This window comes from Cygnus atratus, chromosome 10 (genome assembly GCF_013377495.2).
Source record: "Cygnus atratus isolate AKBS03 ecotype Queensland, Australia chromosome 10, CAtr_DNAZoo_HiC_assembly, whole genome shotgun sequence".
Taxonomy (NCBI): Eukaryota; Metazoa; Chordata; class Aves; order Anseriformes; family Anatidae; genus Cygnus; species Cygnus atratus.
The window spans coordinates 12,931,228-12,953,229 of NC_066371.1; the positions used below are offsets into that span (position 1 = coordinate 12,931,228).

The window sequence follows — 22,002 nt, forward strand, 5'->3', positions numbered from 1 at the left end:
TATGCTTCTGAAGCATTCAGCAAAACTAGTCTCACATCTGTGCGAACTAGAGAGGTCTCTGTCTAGGTGTTTTGCTGAGGAATTTAACTGAGTTAGGGTACAGTGTACTTTGAAGATGCTGTGAAATAATCATTTATGTTTGATTTCAGTTAATAGTCTGTATTTACTTCACCAGATTGGTCCAGCTATAACAATGTTTGTAACAGATAAACTGGGGAAGAAATTTGTAGAGCCACCACCTTTTGATATAACAAAAAGTTACATAGATTCAAATTCTACAATCCCTCTAATATTTGTGCTATCTCCAGGAGCAGATCCCATGTCCAGTAAGTATATACACAAAGAGAAAATGAAAGCCAAGAACAATTTTTCAGATTAGAGACCTGTGCTTCCTCTTCAATACACAGTGGGGATTATTTTGCCCTTAGCACAAGTAGATTTGAGTGCATTATGTCAGACTGATACAATCATGTGCTCCCTAAAAAGGACAATGGTATTTAATACTGAATAATTACACTCTACACCAAAGCTATACCTTCTTGTTGTATGTACATTTTTAAAAAATAGTAATTAACGTTTTTTCATTTTTTTATGACGTAACTTCTTTTTAATGAAGAAATGCTAAAATCATATGCTTTCTGTTCAAGGCCTTCTGAAATTTGCAAATGACAAAGAAATGGTTGGAAATAAGTTTCAGTCCATCTCATTAGGACAAGGACAAGGACCTATTGCTACGAAAATGATTCAAGAAGGAATGGAAGAAGGAACCTGGGTTTGTTTACAAAATTGTCATTTAGCTGTCTCCTGGATGCCGGTACTGGAGAAAATATGTGAAGAGTTTAGCAGTGAAAAATGTCATCCAGCCTTCAGACTTTGGCTTACTAGTTACCCGTCCCCAAAGGTACATGTATTGACAAACAGTATTTATTCATAGAAGGGTAAAGCTGGTGAAATTTTAACCAAAATTTTCATATCCCTGAAGGAACTAATAATGTGGAACTTCTCTAAAATGATTAGAGGCTGTTGAAGAGATAATTTAATCAAGAAAGGTCATTTGAAAATTAATTCTAAAAATAACAATAGCAATCTTCTTTTTTAATACTTTGATATTGTGATGTGTGATATTTTGTATAGTAGTGAATGGAACTGCATATTGCCAGCATGTGTAATTAAGGAGTTTTTTTGTTCTCTGTGAGGTTTTCTTTCACATAAATTGAAAAAATTAATTTCGCAGCATACATTTTACCTGTAAGGTATTGAATACCAACAAAACTCTTTAAAATACAGGTTTGTAGTTTACAGCATGGTCTTAGCTTTCTTTATCTTTGAGTACTTTTTTAAGCTGTTGATGTTTAAAATGTGATTTCTTACAGATAACTGATAATATAACAAACACAATATAATATATTGTTCTAATAATATAACTTATATTCCATACTTTCTGAGTGCAGTTTTGCTATTTTTTTAATTTCTAGTTCCCAGTAACTATTCTGCAAAACGGAGTAAAGATGACAAATGAACCTCCTACTGGTCTCCGGTTAAACCTACTTCAGTCATTTCTTTCTGATCCTCTTTCTGATCCTGCATTCTTCTCCGGATGCCCTGAAAAGGAGCTGGTAATTTTCTCATCTCTTTGTCTCTTGACAGTTTGTTTATTTGTGTGTGGTGGTGGTGTTTTTGTTGTTGGCTGTCTTTGTTTTTGATCCACAAATACACTGATTTCTGTCCAATGAATATCATAAACTGAAGTGATTGTGAGTTTAGGTTTTAGAATGATTAAAATGATGAGCTGAGAATTGCTATACTGGGTAATTTCATGTGCCAATAGCTAGAATGTTTTCTTTGGCTTTATTAAATTACACAAAACTAAAATGTTACATGTACATATTACACAGTTTGCATAAATTTTGAACATTCATTAGTAGATGATACCTGTCCAAGTTGTGTAACTGAGGGGCAGAACTCAGCTGTAATGCCATTCCAAACAGAAGCACATGCAAAGCCAAACTTCCTTTTGAAAGTATAAAATTAGGATAATATAAGCATTATCACTATTGAGATGGTAAGGGTAAGCACTCAAATCCTTTTCTTGCTCACAGGGACTAGTACTGTAGTGCTCATATCTCTTCCTGATAAGTAAGGAGCCCCTTAGGTAATCATCACCTGTGAGGGAAGTGAAAAAATAGTGGGATTAGTCAGCAAAGAATATTGTAATCATTATATACAGCTGTGAGTGGTTGCAACTAAGGATTTACATTTAACAGTACAACTATATTTTATATGTTTGTCTGTTGAGGCTTGAATTAAATATCTGATATTTGAATTCTTACGAAGTCAGCACCCCTCTACATGGAAAAAGAGAAAAATCTTGTATAAAACTTTAACGTTTTCATTGGTCACATGGACAGTGGGTTTGAATGTCCTCTCTGCAAGTCTCCAGATGACATCTAGCTGGGTGGTGCAGATGACACTTTAGAGGGAAGGGATACCATCCAGAGGGACCTTGACAGGTTTGAGAGATGGACACAAGCAAAGCTCATGCAGTTCAACAAAGCCAAGTGCAAGGTGCTGCACCAGGGTCAGCAATCCCCAACATCACCAGACTGGGTGATGGATAGATTGAGAGCGGCCTTGTAGATAAAGACATGGGGTTCTCATGGTTGAGAAGCTCAATATGAGCCAGCAATGTGTATTATCAGCCCAGAAAGCCAACTGTGTCCTGGGCTGCGTCAAAAGAAGCATGGCAAGCAGGTGAAGGGAGGTGATTCTCCTCTACTTTGCCCCCTCATGAGACATCACCTGGAGTACTGCATCCAGATCTGGGGCCTCCAGCACAAGAGAGATGTGGACCTATTAAAGTGGGTCCAGAGGAAGGACACAAAAATGATCCAGAGAGCTGGGACAATTCTCCTGTGAAGAGAGGCTGAGAGAGCTGGGAGTTGTTTAGCCTAAAGAAGTTTTGTGGAGACCTTCAAGTACATAAAAGGGGACTACAGGGAAGATGGGGATACTCTTTATCAGGGTGTGTAGTGACAGGACAAGGGGAAATGGTTTTAAAATAAAAGCGAGTAGATTTAACTTAGATATAAGGAAGAAATTATTTACTATGAGGATGGTTAGATGCTGCAACAGGTTGCCCAGAGAGTCTCTGGATGACCCCCTCCCTGGAGGTGTTCATGGACAGGTTGGATGGGACCTGGAGCAACCGGTCTAGTGGAATGTGTCCCTGCCCATGGCATGGGTATTGGAACTAGAGGATATTTAAAAGTCCCTTCCAGCTCAAACCATTCTGTGATATTTATGATAACAGCACACCTAAGTGTGTTTGCATACGTGGCAAATGTGTGCATATCTATTCCCAAGTCAAATAATCACGACGTATTTCATAGTTGCCTGTATTTGTACACTAGACAGAGAGTGGTAATCAAATGGTGTGTTCTTGGTATAAATTCCAGAATAGCATGAACATGTAAGTCAGTTAATGATACTTTTTCATTTTGTTTTGTTTTGTTTTTCTTGAAGGTATGGGAGAAACTGCTCTTTGGAGTCTGTTTTTTCCATGCTCTGGTTCAGGAAAGAAGAAAATTTGGGCCTCTTGGTTGGAATATACCCTATGGGTTTAATGAATCAGACTTGAGGATTAGTATTAGACAGCTGCAGGTAAAATCATCTATCACTGCTTTTATTTAATCTCTGATCTTATGAACCATAGGAAAGAGCCTGATAGTCGGAAAGGAGCATCCACTTCAGTTATATCAAATGTTCACAGAGTTTTAATCAAACTTCCATGACTTCGCTTCAGCCACAAAGGCAAGGAACGTCAATCATATAAATATTTTCAGAATGACAAATGAAATAAAATTGTTCTGCATGAGATTTTGGTGCATACGGACTTATGGCATATAATGAGTATATATGAGTACAATAAATTTTTAATTGTCATATGTAAGAGCTCGCTGTCCTATAAGTAACACCATGTTAGTAACAGTCACCTATTTGTGATTTTGTGATTCACATGCTTTTGTGATTAGCAAAAGGAATTTTGTTTCTATATATATAACGTTAATTAAACAGAGTCCCAGACTGTTCTTGTCCCCTAAAACAAAGTACTCTACACTTCTTGGCCTTGAGTCTTCTGCAGGCCCTTTAATAAATCAAAATCAGGACAGCTAAAACTGATTTACAGAAGTCAAGGTTGAGCTGTTTAAGTTATCAAGCAGTTAATTAAAGAGATCAGAAGGTTCTGGAGGTTGGAAGAAAAATTCTGTGAAACACACATTTCTACATGCACAAGAAAGAGAAGTGTCCTTCTAGAAAGTTTAGGTTGAAGAAACTATCCATTTGTAAATAATTCAAGAATTATTTATTAATTTTGGTGTTCATTAGAGGCTTTTACTACTAAGTCCTGTTAATTTTAAACAGTAATTTTACCCGGGAGGGGTGTTGGGGGGTAGGGGGTGGGGGTGTCAGAACTTTGGAAATTCTAACACTTAAGTGGGGAGAAAACTGTAAGTGGCAGTTTTGCATGCACTACAGCTTCCAGGCCTTCACTTTGTAGGTCAGACTGTTGCTCTGCAGATATTTCAAGTCTCTCTTGTGTTTCAGTTATTCATAAATGAATATAGCCATGTTCCGTTTGAAGCTGTATCTTACCTAACTGGTGAGTGCAATTATGGAGGTCGTGTGACAGATGACTGGGACAGACGCTTACTGCTGACGATGCTGGATGACTTTTATAATCCTGAAATAATTGAAAATCCTCGTTACACTTTTTCTCCCAGTGGAATCTATTATGCTCCACCAAAAGGCACCTATGAGGACTACATTGAATTTATTAAGGTAAAAAGTAACACTGTCATAATGAAGATGGGCTAAGAACACATCCCTTAAAAGCTTCACTGCATTAAAAAAAAATAGGTTTGCAGCACGTTTTACCGGGTGCTTGGCTTCTTGCCTAACATCCTTGTAAGATCCTTGCTATGGTCTAGTATGTGTTTCTGCGAGGGTGAGGGACTCAGTAAGGTAGATAGGAGGATGTAGCACAGATAATCAAGAATTCCTTAGAAATGGCTGTCTGTGTGTGAGTTGATGGCTCTATCACCAGTAATATTGTCTATAAATACCCATCATTGAGGTCCTTATCCACTTTCTGTTGAAGTCAGTAGTAGTTTTTCACTCAGCTTCTTAAACAAGTCTTGGATTTAATTCTCAGTCCATTGCTTTATCTCATGCAAATGTTTACTGTATTTTGTCCTAGAGTCTTCCCTTTAGTCAGGAACCAGAGGTATTTGGTTTGCATGAAAATGTGGATATTTCAAAAGATCTTCAGCAAATTAAGATCCTCTTTGAATCTCTGCTTTTAACACAAGGAGGAGACATTCAGGGAACTTCTTCTGGAGGTGGTGACAGCACTCTTTATGAAATTGCAGATGATATTCTCAGCAAGGTATTGTAGTATACCAATGACTCCAATTTATCTTTTTACAAAGCAGAAATTCTTTAGACAGAATTTTCAGTGTAAAATTGATTTCATATTGGAGGAAAAATCTACTGAAAGGAATTAAGTGCAATATGAAAGTAGGAAATTGTGTGGCTGTATTTCATTTGAAACTATTTTTACAAAGTAGACAGGAGATAGGACAGAGAAAACAGCAAATGAAGTTTGAAAAAATACTTGTTTCATTTATGTGAACAAGTTTAAAATTAAAGAAAATGGAAATGTATTTATAACTTTTCATGGTAAGGAAAAACCATGGTAAGGTTTTTAAAAGATAAATATAACTTAATTGCTTTTATTTGGATTATGGTACTACAGTATCGATTAGATACTCATGAGCAAGTTTAACGGTGTCTAATTACTCTGCAGTTTTTCATATCTGCATGCTTTTAATATAACTCCAATTTATAACAATATGTGGAATGATTTCTAAATATGTTGACATTTACAGCTTCCAAATGATTTTGACATTGAAAGTTGCCTGACTAAATATCCTGTGAGATATGAAGAAAGTATGAACACTGTGTTGGTGCAAGAAATGGAAAGATTTAACAAGTAAGAGAGTTCTATTTTGTTAAGTGTAACCCAAACCACTCCATTAACAGAGGATGTTTTTCTGCCACTCATATACTGTAAACACTGGAAATTCAGAGTGTAGGATAGATTTTGGGAAAAATGATCTGGTGGCAAAATGAACTGAAAGAGAAAAAACGCACGATAGAAGACGGGAGTCTTAAGAGTCTAAGTAGCATTTTAAAATAATGTGAACAATATTGTTATGTTTTTTATTTTTTTAAAAACTACTTTTTCAATGTATTTCATTATATTTTACTTTCTTCCTTCACATTTCTGGCCTGCAGGGCAAACGGGTAAGAAACTGTAATATACACACAGTTTATTTCCTTTGTAGCTGGAAGTATGTCTGCTTATTTCTATATTATCTCATATGTTTTTGTTTTTAAATTCTTACTTTTTTTCCCCTTTCCTGATGCCTTTCTTGCTATAATTCTCTTTAACATTTTTTTTTTCTGGGATTACATATCTCTATCCATTTTTATTTTTGTCTTAGGGTCCTTAGAAAACTAGGAAAACAAAGCGAGAGAGAGACCTGCTCCTCCATTCTTTCTTCCTTATTTTTCTCTGTTCTCCTTTTTCTTTATTTCTCTGTTCACCTCTTCTACTTCAGTTTCTCCCAAAATTTTAATAATACTCTGTGGCCTTAATTCTCCGAGTTTTCCTTTGTTTCAGACCTTACCCACCCCTTATTTTATAATCTAAAACTTTTTCCTTCATCTAGTATACAGTGTATATACATTTGGAGTTCCAAATTTGTCTTCTCACCATACAGTATAGATTATATTAAAGATTAAAAAAGAATGTATTAAACTCTTCGTAGTCTTACATAACTTTGTAACTTTAAATGCGTGTCTTTAAAGAAGCAATTACAGTTATATATCAGTTATACAAGTTTCATAGATCATTCCATAGTCGTCTTTTTTTTTTCAGTGAGGATTTAGTATCTTGCAAATCATAATTCTGTATCTTACAAATCATAATTCTGTCTTATTTTTTAATTCTAGTTTAATACGAACTATTCGTATTACGCTAATTAACCTGAAGAAAGCCATTAAAGGATTGGTTGTTATGGATGCAGAATTGGAGGCTCTGTGTGGCAGTCTACTTATTGGAAAAGTTCCTGAGAATTGGGCTAAGCATTCGTATCCTAGTCTAAAACCATTAGGGAGCTATATTCTAGATTTTCTGGAAAGGCTGAAATTTTTACAGGTAATGTACAAGAGGCAGCACTACTAATTATTTAATCTACTTTTTTTCATATAACTTGCCATTTATGTTAAAGGAATATTGGGAAAGAAGTGATAGAGTTTGCTAGATTTTCTAAATCCAATTATGTAGAAAGTGATCAAAGAACATAGGATTTGTCTCTTTCTGATTATTGAATGTATCATTTTCCTCTTTCCAGGATTGGTATGAATTAGGGAAGCCCACAGTTTTTTGGCTGTCAGGATTCTATTTTACTCAAGCATTTTTAACTGGAGCTATGCAAAACTATGCTAGGAAGCACAGAATCCCTATTGACCTTCTGGGATATGAATTTCAGGTACAGATAAATTATAAGTGTGTATTTTATTAATCTGGGTCCTGATGTTACAGTGAGATGCACTAAGTAAATCCTGACTGAAATGTTCATTTTGCAATTGTCATGCTGCAATTGAAGACATACATTTAATTCTGTGATAAGGTAGGCACATTTCTGTAAAATAAATTTTGAAAGTAGTTCTCTCATTGGACCTGGGCCTTCACTCAGAGGAAAAAAACAGCCTACACAGTGTGTATTTGTCTGTGTGATTAAAGCCTTATTTTATAACCTACAGTAAGGGCAACTAACAAACCACAGAAAGCTTCTGTCTTTATGGTTTTGTATAAAAGTAGTACCCAAAAGAAGGTACTACATTATTCTGAATTTTGAATTGATTTTCTGAAAATTGGCAGTAGGTATAATACCTGAAAAAGCAAACACCTATGAAAGTTTATTAACACGGATCACTTATTTCTTGTAGGTTATTCCTCAGGATACTGCTGATACTGCACCAGCAGATGGTGTTTATATACACGGATTATTTTTAGATGGAGCTCGCTGGGACAGGACAAAGTCAGTAACAAATTATTTTAGTACAGTTTTAGAAAGCTTTCTTAAGTCCTCAAACAAGATTTACGTATTTTAAGTGTTACTTTTCATACTACTACAATAACACACTTGAAAATATATTCATTCTTCTCATGGTCTCAAGATAAGAAAATAAAACAGTGACTCTTTTAAATATTATTGTGCTGGAAGCGTTGGGATGTGCTAATCTGCATTAAAATACAAATCCTTCAAAAAATCGTCTGGCAGCATGAGCTGCAGAAGGATTTCAAGCAGATGCTCCAAATTTTTTTTAAAATAACCAATAATTGGTATCTAGCCTGAGTCATCTTAAGACTGTAAGACTGTTGTGACTGTAGCACTTTCTTTGCTTTTCTCACAAGTTCTTCAAGTAAATGTTATATTGCCAGAGAGAAGTATTTTATATATAAAAATACTTTTTCATGCACGGAAAATGGAAAACAAATATCAAAAAAGAGCACTAAAATGTTGTTTTTTCTTGGTTTAATACCAAGCCGCAAATAATGACTTTGTTGCTTTCTCTCACCAGGGGAATGTTAGCTGAGCAGTATCCCAAATTGCTCTTTGATATAATGCCAATCATCTGGATAAAGCCAAGTGAGTATAATTACCTTGAAGTATGTGCTATTTGACAAGATATTTGAACAATGAGTTCCTTTGTTACAGAAGACCAATGCTCATACCCTCACCAAAGCACCCAAATGTGCACCTGACCTTTGACTTTTACATAAAGGATTGAATGAGTCAAGTTGGCAACCAGTCTCATCTCATCTGAGCAATAGGCCTGTCCCCCTCTCCACAGGTGTTTGTAATTATTAATTTGACAAATGGATTATTTAGATTAACCTGATCTGTTTCTCAATCAAAAGATAATTTTGGTAGGAAAAGTCCACGGTGTTTGAATTCCTGGCTTACTCAAGTTGAGGAGAACTTAGAATTGACTTACAGAGACTTACTGTTTTACTTCGCATGATTTAACAAGGTTTGCTCAGATTATTTTTATCTGCTCCTAGTTTTCTGTGATGCCAATAAAATATTTTCTATGAGACTTTTCCTTGATTAGGAACAGTAAATAGCTGATTTTCATTTATTTGCTTAAGCAAGACTTTATATTGCAGTTGTTGCAACTTAGATGCAATTATCTAATATGCAGTCACACAAAGTTTCCACTTTTTCTGTCTGTGCCTTCTTTTGGCATTGGGTGAATCTGTTCTCAGAACTGCACGATTTTAAACACTGTGGAAGTTGCATGTGAACAGTCTGGTTATAAGAGGATTGTTGAATCTCCAGTGATTTGAATTGCAGTTAGGCTCTGTGGCTGCTGGACTATAACTCTTAGGGAGATTCTAAAAGCTTGCGTCTAAATGTTAATCCTAACATGAAAGCAGAATGCAAAATGCTTTAATTATGCAACTATTCAGATTTTAATGTGTTTTTGAATTATTACAAAGTTTGTAGAATTGCAGAAAAGCATAAATTCCTGAAAACAAATTGTAATTAAACTAGTTTTCTGGCTTTTTTAAAGGAAAAAAAAAAAGATATTGTGTTGCTTGCAAAGCAATATTGCTATTTTTATTTAGCTTTAAAGATGTTACTGTAAGTATTTAATGTTTAGATTAATACTTCATGTGGAGGTTATATTCCTATCAATAAATCTGCTATACGTAGTACCTTGGTTTCTTTTGTTTTTTAAAGCTGCAAAATCGGATATAAAGAAATCTAACGCGTATGTTTGCCCTCTCTACAAGACAAGTGAGCGTAAAGGAGTCTTATCTACTACTGGACACTCCACTAACTTTGTCATTGCTCTGACGCTTAACACGGATAAACCAGTCCAACACTGGATCAAGCGAGGTGTTGCGTTGCTCTGCCAGCTGGATGACTAACTTTGAACAGTTCAGATACAAATGTCAAAAGATACCTTTCTTTTTGTTTGCTTACAGAGGTGGAGCATGCTGTATAACAGAAACCTAGAGAGTTTTTTTTTTTAATCTTAAAAGAGGGCATGTGTTTTCTGATCCTCAGTATTTTGCCTTAAAAAAGTATGTGTTATTATTAGCACCTTTACAATCTGTAAAAGGTATGGTTATGCTTTTAGCCTTTGGAAACATTATTAATGTGTAAACATAAATTTTATGCATTACTAAAATATCACTAAATACATCTTAACTGAAAGCAAAGCGTCTGCACTTTCTGTGAGAAACATTACAGTTAATGAACTTGAAGCATTAAGAGTGCTTAATTGTGTGAGTGGAAACCCAATAGATAGTAAGTTTGGGGATTTCAGTCTTGTGTTATGTATAGCCTATGTTCTGTTCTGCAATAATGAAGACTGCAGTACGAGAAATTTTTAAACTATCTGTACTAGGCACTACCAAGTCTCTTCCTTGCTCAGCAAATTCATCTTTTCAGGATTTAATTTGGATTTTTTTTTTTACTTTTCTAAACAGTTTCCATTAAGCAGAAATTATCAGAACCTCCCTTATGACTGCCTGCCATAAAATGTTATTTCTGCTTCTTTGTTGCTCCAGAGGGGCAGTCCAGTTTCAATTCCTTCGATTCCTTTTGTTTTCTTAAAAAAAAAATAATAATAATTAGTCAAGCATTCTACCTTAGCTCTCCTCTACTAAAGAACTATTTCCACCTTGCATGCAGACACAGCTATCATCATTTCTTTGTAAGGATCCCTCCACAAAATACAGTGAGTGAATTAAGCACAGAAAAGTCTCACTCCAGCCTACCTTCACTGTTATAATTAGACAACTTTGTTTTTCATTTCATTGCTTACTGTGTGTTACACATAAAGAGGTTTGGGATATTTCTTTTTGAAAAACTCCTTTTCCCTCTACAGACTCTATATTATCTTTTGTTTGCTTTTCTATTTCTACTAATATTTATATGTAAATTGTGATTAGGCAATCAGAGGTGCATAGTAATTTTAATAGGGTCATCTCTCTATTTTATCTGATAGTTTATACTTACTTTTATTGGTTGTATTGTTTTCTTTATGTGTCGCCTTATCCATTTTTAAACAAGCTCCTGCCAGTATCTGTAGTTAACTCTTGTGAAGTACTAATATATTTTTTTTCTCCGTAAGGTAATACGTACCACTTGCAGTTCTCAGCTTCTCATTCCAAAAACTTAAACAGGAGTATTTGGTAAATAAACAGAACTTCACATTCCTTCTTTTGCTGTACCATTTGTCAGATCAGATTATGAAATGTAGCTAACCTGTATGAAAGAAACATGGAGAAGGTCCCAGAGTATCTTATGATAGGTTATTTATAGTGAGCTATTAACGGACACAAACTCTACTGAGATCATTTTCTATCCTGCAAATATTGCTTCAACTTAATGATCACTTCTTCAAAGTGTGAAGTCTTCCACAAGGTGAGGAAAAACTGCTTTTTCTCAATTCCTAGGAAAATTAGTAGTTTTTAAAAAAGTGTTTATGTACACATTGCACTACTGTAGGTATAATTGAATGCTAATAGATACTTGTATGTATGTTTTCTTACTAAATTTCTCTTTCTTGATACATATGCAATTACAGAGCAAGGCCTTGCAATCACACATTAGGTGGATCACATAACAAATGAAACGATGCAGGATTGCTATGAATTACTGCTGCTCAACTTTAAGACATTTCTAGGATTATTCCAAGTGTTGTATTGACATTTCTTCATTTTGCTGTGCTTATTCATTTTCTCATTTATTTATTTGTCTTCAGTTTTATTTGTTCATGTTATTTCATTTTGCCCTGTATTTTTAGTGTTTTGTTTTGTTTTCAGGTCAACTCTCTTGAAAGACAGAAGTGCAAGTTTTGATGAGGTAAAATGGATGAAAGGTTTGAGTCTAACAGAACATACTTGATTTTAATCTATAGTAACATAGCCAAATATACAAAGGAATAGTGCTACAGATTATGCATATAAAAAGTGTACATCTACACGCATAATATTTAATGATCGATTTGAGTGTAAAGATTTTCTAATCTTTTTTTATTTGAACATTTAGACTTGAATACTATAAATGGGATTTTTGTGCTACATTGCTTGTATTATAATCTTAAAAGATTCCAAAAACATTCTTAATTGAATCCTTTCAATTTGGTAAACATTTTCTTTTTCTTTTCTTTTCACCTTTTCAAGCTTTTTATTATTATTATTAACTCCATTGTGATTACACCAGTGTTTTTTGATTTCTACATATATTTGAATTTATATTGTTGCAATATTTTTATATATATCCCTTACAACTGTTAGGCAAGTACAGGTATGCATTAACAAAGAATGCACACTTGTAGGTTTCTCTCTGCCAAATGGCTGCAGATGATGTACATAAGGTGGCAGGTTTGGTCTTTTTTCAGCCATGGAGTATGATGTTGTTTCAGTTGAAAGACTGAAGTACATGATGTTAGCACAAATTTGCAATATTTTTTCTGACTACAAGATAGGGCTCCAATGATATCTTTGTTGAAACACGTTGAGCAAAAGGTATTAGTAACAAATCTCATATCTTTCAGCTACTTTTCACTACCAGGCCCTCTGTGAACAAAATGAAAAAACATCCCAAATTTTGTTGCAGATCTGCTTTCCTACTAAGGAAGCATCAGAGCATGATTGTGGTATTTGAGTGTCTGAAAGATTTAAGGGGGGAGGACTATTTAAACTATCTGAAAATTGTATTTTACTTATTTTTATTCTTTCTAGTAGTAATGCCAGATGAAGTACCTATTCTGTATGTTCAGTCTGTGGAATAGAGATAAAAGCTGGCACATGCTATTGGACTAGAAGACCTTTATTCTGGTCTAGAGTAGAACTGCTCTCTTTGCAGTGTTCCAGACTAAATACCTGGGAGAAGATGGTAGCTTGAGAAGGAGAAGTTCTGGTTCATTTATTTTAGGCTATGCTTTGTTTCTCTTGATAGTTAAAAAAAACAATTGCTGTTTCTATTACTGCAGACATAACCTGAAGACTTAACATCTGTGTCCAATTAAAAAGTAGTGTTTTCCTACAAAAAGGTGATCCAAGTTGTGCTGATTGGCCATGTATAATGCTATATATATATCTGATGATAATTCTGATGATGAAATCCCTACCCAGCAAGCTATTCAGGAAAGCTTACAAGATATGCATAAAAATGAAACAAGTGCCAATGCAACAGAGGATGAAAGGTAAGGTGTTATTAGTTCTGTTTTGGGTGTTTTATTGGCGTTATTATATGTCTGGTCTTGTGTCATGGATACTAGAAACCACTTGTAGCTTGCTTGTTCTGAGTTCTCCCTGGAAAAGTATGCGTGTTTCCTCAAAAATACGGAATGTATGAAGCTGTCAGGTGACGTTTTATCTAATATCTAGATGAGTACAAGGCTTCACTGAGGTAGATTAGGATGTGATATAAGACATAGGTTGGTGTGGTCTTTGGGTGGAAACCCAATATTTTAGTGGCACAGGCAGACCAACAAAAATGCATTTTAATGTGTTAAAGTCTGACAAAACCTACATAACTCAAAGAAATGTAACGTGGTCTAGTCTTGAGTATGTAAGTTAAGGTATAATTATATCCTGAACTTCTCATTAATTATAGCACTTTATTTTTATTGTGTTTATGCAGTTTCCAGTTTGTTGCCAGTAAAGAACATGGAATGATAATTGCAGCAATTCGGACAGTTAAGTACAAATACACTGCACTAAACCTATACCCTAGGAATCACTTTGGTACTGCATTGTTGAGCAATGCCTACATTTTGTGTGTTTGATCAGCTGATTTAAGTGCAGTTTTTCATGTAAACAACCCCTAGATTAAAAATTGCTTTCTCAAAATAATTTTTTTATTCTTGATACACTGGGATAAATAGCACTCAATATATTAGTTGTGTTAATTTTGTTTTATGATGAGTAATCAAATATGTGTCTGTCTCAAAATATCACAGGCCAAGAAGAGGTCCTGAAGAAGCTGGTGAGGCACAGTTCTGCTTTTGAGGAGGCAGATCAGCAAGGCTGGCTTCCCGTGCATGAAGCTGCATCACAGCTTAATATGAACATCCTTGAAATAACGTTCAAAGGTATGGGGTCCTCCTGGTTTTCCACTAAAAAGTATTACAAAGCCAGGTCTGTTGAAGAATTCGGCTTCAGATGTGTTCTGCTTTTCTGTATTTCAGCCTCCCGTGCCATTACGTGGGAACAGACCACACTTAAAGGGGAAACACCTCTCTTGGTGGCAGTAAGAAATTGCTTTGTAGACCATGTCCGCTTTCTCCTGTTCAATGGCTGCAATCCCAATGTTAAGAATGAAGAGGGAGATTCTCCTTTAGTTGTAGGTGAATATCTTGTTTGGGGGTGGAGAGATGAGGGAATGAAGTGAGATTATAGTTAAATGTTTTAGGTTGCAATTTGACTTCTTTGACTTGTGCAGTATCTAAAATATTTTGCTGGAAGGAGCAAAAAATGTTAATCTCAGTATTTAATGTGTTTGTTTTTCTTAGAAGATCTAAGGCTTTAAATGAGCTTACAGAGCTTACATTCCAAGTTAGGAACTGTCACTACAAGGTTCTTAGCATTATTTATTAATTAAAGTATTGTCCTTATTGGTCTATTGAAGCGTGGGAAGCACAGAGCTAGGAGAAACTGATCTAGTGCAAGGAGCTCCAGGTGACCTATTTTCTATCTCTCAGTTGGAACGAATTTGAGGTTCAGGTTGAACACACATCTTTTTCCTTAAAGAATCAAATAACTTTCTTCATAAAGTACTAGAGTGTCTTCCTCTGCTTTCCTTGGCATCACTTACGTAGTTGTGCCAGATAACCAAGTCCTCCTGCTTCTTCATACTATCACTATTCTTCATGTCTGCGGGCATAAAACATTCATATTCTCTACTTCCTGGTACCACTTTTGTTGCATCAATTCCTCTTTCTCAAACAAACAAATCACCAGAGTAATTGGTTTTGATTTTCAAAAGTAGTAGCAAAGCAGCCTGATTTACCAGCACTACATCGACCATAAAGCAGTTCAGGCACTGCTGGAATTAATCCACATATAAGTGATGAGGTGAGCCAGGCCTAAATTCTTGATTCACTTCTGTTTGAATTTTTTAAATCTAAGGAGAAACTCCTATAGCTCATACCACTCTGCATGTGGACGCCATTTTAATTTAGTCAGGTACAAGTACTATAAGCCTTGATTTGTAAAGAACCAGTCCTAGTATTTTGCCAAGATGATTTTCAGAACACTTCTATGTACATTGTCTCCTCTGATTTGGACTACTATGCTATTGTTATTGCTGAGTTCTAGCCAATAAAAGGAAGGTCTGTTCTCATTATCTGAGTTCTGAAGGAGCTCTGTAAGTTTACAGAACAAACCTGTAAGTTTTTCCTTATTAGAAGGGTGGCTTTTTTCAAAACAATAGTCAAAGAAAGAGGAAAAAATCCTATGAACCATCTGTAGGACTCTGTTTGTTCTTTTGAAATGATTAAAGTTTCTGTTCAGGGCTACCCATTTAGAAAAGATGCAGAATATTCCTAGATACTTTTAAGTGCGCTATATTAAAGTGCATCATCCCCCAAGAAGGGGATGTATGAGATTTACCTAAAGCAGCCACACAGGTTACAGATAATGGAACGTCACGGGTTACAGTGTGCTGTCAATGCTATTTCAGGTAGCTGTGGCACACTATTCAGTCCTGCACAGCCAGGAAGATCAAAGAGAGGAGAGGAAGGTGTTGCCTATTAATTCCATTTTCTGGAGCCAACGCAAATCACTCTTAAAAGATCCTTACTGTCTTGACAGCTGAGGCTTATTAAGATGAGAAGGTATATGGCACAGTCATTGTAAACTTTTTTGTATTATGGTAACTGCCTATGAAATTTAACTATAGCAGGCCGGCTTCTGACTAGAGTAAGCCCACGTATATGAACTCCATCTAGTGGCAGGAAACCTTGCATTCTGTTACAAGAGCAAACACAACAGATGAGTAGAGAGAGGAAAAGAGGGTTACCGTAAAATTATTCCTTTGTATAGTTTTTTATCCTGAAAACGAAGAACAAACGTGGTGAAAAGTTAAACCTTTCAGTGTAGCTTGGCATTTCTTGCAGTATAAATAGTGACATTGCTTCTTGTATAAATAGCAGTGTGGGAACAGTTTGAGCATTCCTGGGCTGCCACCTAACAGAAGCCATGCTGCACGGAACAGTGTGGGCTAACAGTCTGGCTAATATTTTTTTTGTTTTTATTTTATTTTATTATTATCTTACAGCAATTAAATACAATTCATATGAGATTGCCACCTTGTTGATAAATTCTGGTGCAAAAGTGAATTTGCAGTGTGTCCACAAGAGGACTGCTTTGCATGAAGCAGCCAGACTAGGCAGAAAGGATCTGGTGAAGCTTCTGCTTCGTTCTGGAGCAGATCCTGACCCTCGCAGTGGATATGGGCTCACACCTCTTGCACTGGCTGCACAAGCTGGACACACAGAAATCATAGAACTCTTATTGCAAAAAGGTGAGACTTGATTATACAGGATGTTACGGGAAATGAAGGCTCAGGGCAGAGGAATCTTGCCAATGTCATAAATATCTGAGGGGAGGTTGTAAAGAAGACAGACCCAGCTTCTTCTCTGTGGTGCCTATTAAGGGCAGGAGGCAATGGACACAAATTGAAACCTAGGAAGTGCTTGGAAATCCTTAAAGCCAAGCATGGAACTGGACCGTCTGCTGTAGCTGACATGGCTTGAGCGCAGAGTTGGACTGGACAGCCTCCAGAGGTCTTTTCCAACCTCAGCTGAACAGTGAACCTGTTTTAAAATGCAGTAGATTCATTTAGTAACATATAGGTTCACTGTTGTTCCAGTGAGTAGAAATTGTAAGCTACACATGTTATATGAAATGTTTAAAGTCCAAATGGAACAAAGTGAATCCTCTTTCAGTTACAGAAGTGAAAGGAAATAAAAGGATTGTTATGTTATTGATTACACAGTCTGTGATGATAACAGAAACAAACATACAGTATATATTTTGAGAGATTACTTTTCTACAGCCAACTATAGTCGGCAGTGAGTGCTTTGCAAAACTGATACATTGCAGGAGAGTTTTGTTTGCATTTTTGGGTGGTTACTAAATTATGTCGTACATTATTTGAAACTTTTAAATCCCAAATCACATGGATTGAGGTATGCCTGAAGAATTCTTAGTATCTAAATTTCATGTTATAAGACATCTATATATATTACCTCTAAAATAGTTATCCTAGTTACACACATTTTATTGGTCTTTGCAAAGCTCTGTGATTGGATCATAACCAGTTGTTGTAAGACATGCCTTTAGAGTTAACAGCAGAAGTACCTTTCATTACTAAAGCAAGCAAAATGCTAATTGTGCCCCAGGGATTGTTGTGATTTAGTTAAGGTCTGAAAAAGGCTACACTTTTTGTAATATTCAAGCCATACGTTAATGTTTTAGTGAGTAGTTGTAATTTTTATTTAATATGCAATATTGTTTTCTCAGGTAGACAGCTAACCTGAGGGAAGGCCTGACAGACTTCTGAGGTGGGAAGTTATATGTGATGCTCAGCAGCACTGGACTAGATTGTATGACCTGTTTTGATACTGGATTCTCTGACATTTCCTGTTGTATCTGTTAGGCCTTTGTAAAGGAGAGCTGAAATTTATTGTGTGTAAGCCAAAAACCAATTATTTTTATGAATAAGAACTAAACCTCTTGCTTGCCTAATGCTCTCCTATCAGGTCTTATTGTGTTATAGAGTTCAAAGTAATTTGGACCTTCCTGTTTCCAGATTACGTAATCACTTTTAAAATCAAGGATCCAACATAAAAGCTTATGACATAATGGTTTTATGTGGTGAAGAATAGAATTCACAATATCTTGTCACTGGAGGAGAAGGGTTGGAGATACTAATTGCTGAAAATTTACAGTGAATACGGTGAACATCCTTGATGCTTCTTTTCAGGTGCTGATGTTCTTTCACAGGCAATGGACTGTTCTTCTGTATTATTTGAAGCAGCAGGAGGAGGAAATCCCGATTCCCTGAGCCTTTTGCTACAATACGGGGCTGATGCCAATGTACCAAAGCACTCAGGTCATTTGCCAATCCACAGAGCTGCATATAGAGGACACTTTCTGTAAGTTAATATACTTAAAAACCAACTAAAAATGACATCAAAAATATCACTTTTGCGAATTCTGCCATATTCGAAGCAGGTGGTGAATCTGTAGTTTTGTAGAAAAAATTCTAGCCAAGTAAATAGTTTTCTGTGTCTGAACGTGAGAGACCAATCAGGATAAAAGCTTCACCATTTTAGGATGAACATACTCTCTTTGGATAAATCTCATCTCCATCCTATCATAGGAACAGAAACATACTAAATACTTTAATAGGTTTAGGAGATATGGATTATCCCTATTTTAAAGACATGAAAGTTAGTGGAAGATAGTGATGTTAAAATCGCAACCAATAAGTAAAAAACAACTCTTCGATACTGGGAATGTTCCATGGTGCTTAAGAATCTAAGGATTTTTAATTCCTCTGTTAATACATATATTTAAACTATTTTTAAATATCATGTATTAATTTAAACATTATGTTGTACTATGTAGGTATTAATATTAGAATATATTGTATTAATTCTTTGATTCCCATAGATTAAACAACAACACGTTGCTCTCAACATTCACGGAAAGTTTTTATTTGAGATGGAACAACTATTCCTCTGGCAAGGACTGGGGCTGTCCATGAATAATAGTATACAATTTTATGAGAAGCTGGTGTAAAGTCATAGTATCCATTTCTGGTTAACTATTTAATTCTTAGCAATTAAAGTTAATGCAGAGGTATAGCATGCCATGGTACTGATTTCTTAATTAAGACATTGAATACCATCAGGATAAATTTTGAAGCCCAGCAACACAGAAATTCAAAGATTGAGGTAGGTGAGCCAGTGTGCTTCAGATTCCAAGATTCTCTTTTTTTTTATCTTCTTCAGTGCCTTAAAGAATTTAGTTCCAGTTACTAATTTTGATGCCATTAAAGAAAGTGGAATAAGTCCGATTCACTCAGCAGCAGCAGGAGCTCATCCTCAGTGCCTTGAGTTTCTTCTGAAATCTGGGTTTGATGCCAATTTTATGTTGGATCAAAGAATTCGCAAAGGGTACGATGACCGCCGGAAATCAGCGTTATACTTTGCTGTTTCAAATGGGGATATCTGTTCAACACAGCTGCTGCTGAATGCTGGAGCCTTGCCAAACCAAGATCCTATCAACTGTCTGCAAATAGCCTTGAGAATGGGCAACTATGAGTTGATGAATCTACTGCTCCGACATGGGGCTAATGTCAATTACTTCTGCAGAGTGAATACAACGCATTTCCCATCAGCTCTACAGTATGCTTTGAAAGATGAAGTCATGTTGAGAATGCTGATGAACTATGGCTATGATGTGCACAGCTGCTTTGATTGCCCTTGGGGAAACACTTCCCATTCGCAGTACGTGACTGATGGATGGACTTCTACTGTTATCAAAGATACAACGGTAAGTGTATAAGGTGGCTTCGTATGTTGGTGTTTTACTGCCAGTACCCTTCATATAACTGTGTGAAAACGTACTTACAAATGTGATCTGTCTGAAAAGGAAATGTTGGAACAGTAAAACAGTTTACACATAAAGGTTTTAAAATTAGATAGTTTGCTGTCATGAATGAGGCCTTATGGCAACATCTATCATAAACAATGTTATAGAACTGTGAAAATACAGCTAATGATATGCTGTTGATAAGTACAGAATTTGCTCTCCAGGGCAGTCTTGTCCATGCTGTGAAAGCAGGGACTTGCAGGCTGGCTCGCTGGGTTGTCTTGTATCACGTCACTAATAGTGGAAGCCTGTTGTAGGAGCCCCCTTAGTCTGGCATGATAAACACTGAGTAAAAATTAACAAACCTGGATTGACCTAAACAGGTTCCTAGAGACACCCATCAGAGTTACTGTATTTTTTTGTAAAGTCCATTTGAATGTAATAAATCTTTATTTAACCTGAAGATCATAAAATCATAGAATACCCCGAGCTGAAAGGGACCCACAAGGGTCATCGAGTCCAGCTCCTGGGTCCCTAAAGCACCACCAAAAATCAGGCCATGTGTCTGAGAGCATTGTCACTTGAACTCTGGCAGGCTTGGGGCCATGCCCTGGGGAGCTTGTTCCAGTGCCAGACCACCCTTTTCCTGAATCCATCCCCTGTTGTGCCTCAAACTCTTTCCTCAGGTCCTATCTCTGGTCACCAGGGAGAAGAGATCAGTGCCTGCCCCTCCGCTCCCAAAATAAAGAGGTGCAGCATGCACCAGGCTGGCAGGTTCCCTCTTCAGCATGTTGGGACATAGGTGTTCTCCAGCACCAGCACTGTCCATAAGTTTAAATTCCCAACTGAGGGTTTGACATTTCTCTTAGGGAATGGCAGTACTTCTGTTTAATCACTTAGTGATGCAGCTGTTTAAGTTCATTTTTGGATATAGTACAGAATAAGTCTCTCAGATTTTCAGACTGTACTAGTGAGGCTTAACACAAGCTGTGACGACCTCTAAAGCTCCTCTAACAGACTGAACACTTGCTCTTCCTAGCGTTCTGCTTAAGTTAAATAATTGTTCTTGTCCTGCAGAGGGGGAAGTCATTTACAGTATTGAATGTTTTCTTATTAAACGTTTTTTTTTCCCTCAGTTCTGTGAAGTGATAACCTTGTCATGGCTGAAGCATCTTTCTGGGAAAGTGGTGAGAGTAATGTTAGATTATGTCGATCACGTTAACATCTGCTGGAAGCTAGAAGCAGTTCTCAAAGAACAGGAACTCTGGGCAGACATCAATTCAATTTTAAGTAAGTATCTGATATTTAGATGTGAAATGACACGCAAGTTGTTCTGGGATTAGGACCTTCATTGTTGGCGTTATTTTTATTTATTCTTGACCCTTGTAAGGCCAAAGTTATGTTTTGACAATAAGGTATCTCTGCAACAAAACTCAGTCTGTGTAGCGTTTAAACTAAGTCTCTTTCAGAAGTCTGACAGACTGCCCAGTTCATGTGGAGTACTGGGGAACTTCAATTACAAGGTAGACAACACAGTCCTCTTCAAGGGGAGAAAAGTTCTTCCCCCATCTCAAGGTGATGGAATAACTAATAAATTACTGTCTTTAACTAAGTGATTGGAATTCCAGTCTAGACTAACTCTGTCCTTTTCATTTGTACACAGATTAAAAAGCAGTAAGTAAAAATTCTACTTTTAGTAGCTTCTTCAGGTTGGCAGAGAAAATTGAACAACTATTTGGGGTTAAAGTACATTTGCTTGACTTAGACTACTTGTACTCCATTACCATACATTTAGCTAACTTGACAGAAACACAGTCTGTTGCTTTAGCTGACGATGGTTGTAAATATAACAGAGAGGCATGGGCTGTGGTAAAAATGCTCGATCCTGACAGGTCTGGTCATCCAGGGACAGTCACGTTGATTTTATCCATCAATTCACAGAAAGAACATATGGCAAAATCTGGAGCAAAGTTTTTGAAAGGTGTAGGCAAATAATTGCACAGAAATGAATAAATAACTTATCAATCTCACCTTCCTATTTCTAGCAAATCCTCGCTCTCTAAAGCACCTTTGTCGTCTGAAGATACGGGAATGCATGGGTCGGTTGCGTCTCCGTTGTCCTGTCTTCATGACCTTCCTTCCACTGCCAAACTGCCTGAAAGACTACATACTATACAAGGAGTATGATCTTTATGGACAGAAAAGCTTCCTAGGAACCTCCAACCTCAACTGCGCTTAAT

The 22,002-nt window shown here is 36.3% G+C and overlaps 2 protein-coding genes across 2 annotated transcripts in view; both read left to right on the plus strand.

Annotated features, from left to right (window-relative positions):
* DNAH12 (dynein axonemal heavy chain 12) overlaps window positions 1–10,117 on the plus strand; it is a 68,810-nt gene extending 58,693 nt beyond the window's left edge. Inside the window, exons 63-74 of the mRNA XM_035546969.2 lie at window positions 176–326; window positions 648–901; window positions 1,476–1,616; window positions 3,523–3,660; window positions 4,606–4,839; window positions 5,258–5,446; window positions 5,949–6,052; window positions 7,078–7,282; window positions 7,479–7,616; window positions 8,077–8,168; window positions 8,713–8,780; window positions 9,879–10,117. Coding sequence (XP_035402862.2) covers window positions 176–326; window positions 648–901; window positions 1,476–1,616; window positions 3,523–3,660; window positions 4,606–4,839; window positions 5,258–5,446; window positions 5,949–6,052; window positions 7,078–7,282; window positions 7,479–7,616; window positions 8,077–8,168; window positions 8,713–8,780; window positions 9,879–10,069 — 1,905 coding nt within the window. The 3' untranslated portion in view covers window positions 10,070–10,117. The remainder of the gene's footprint in view (window positions 1–175; window positions 327–647; window positions 902–1,475; window positions 1,617–3,522; window positions 3,661–4,605; window positions 4,840–5,257; window positions 5,447–5,948; window positions 6,053–7,077; window positions 7,283–7,478; window positions 7,617–8,076; window positions 8,169–8,712; window positions 8,781–9,878) is intronic.
* A 3,114-nt stretch (window positions 10,118–13,231) lies between these two features.
* LOC118248259 (dynein axonemal heavy chain 12-like) lies at window positions 13,232–22,002 on the plus strand. The gene is made up of 9 exons (XM_035547008.1): window positions 13,232–13,359; window positions 13,800–13,850; window positions 14,114–14,250; window positions 14,347–14,505; window positions 16,437–16,682; window positions 18,147–18,318; window positions 19,180–19,723; window positions 20,899–21,052; window positions 21,808–22,002. Exons 1-9 carry the CDS (start codon window positions 13,232–13,234, stop codon window positions 21,999–22,001), a joined length of 1,785 nt encoding a protein of 594 aa, XP_035402901.1. The 3' UTR covers window position 22,002.

Excerpts from the sequence above, each read along its gene's own strand:
- LOC118248259 (XM_035547008.1), top strand. The coding sequence starts at position 13,232 with ATGTATAATGCTATATATATATCTGATGATAATTCTGATGATGAAATC. Across the intron at positions 14,506-16,436 it reads AGATTCTCCTTTAGTTGTAG|CAATTAAATACAATTCATAT; the intron begins GTGAATATCTTG and ends ATTATCTTACAG. Across the intron at positions 16,683-18,146 it reads AGAACTCTTATTGCAAAAAG|GTGCTGATGTTCTTTCACAG; the intron begins GTGAGACTTGAT and ends GCTTCTTTTCAG.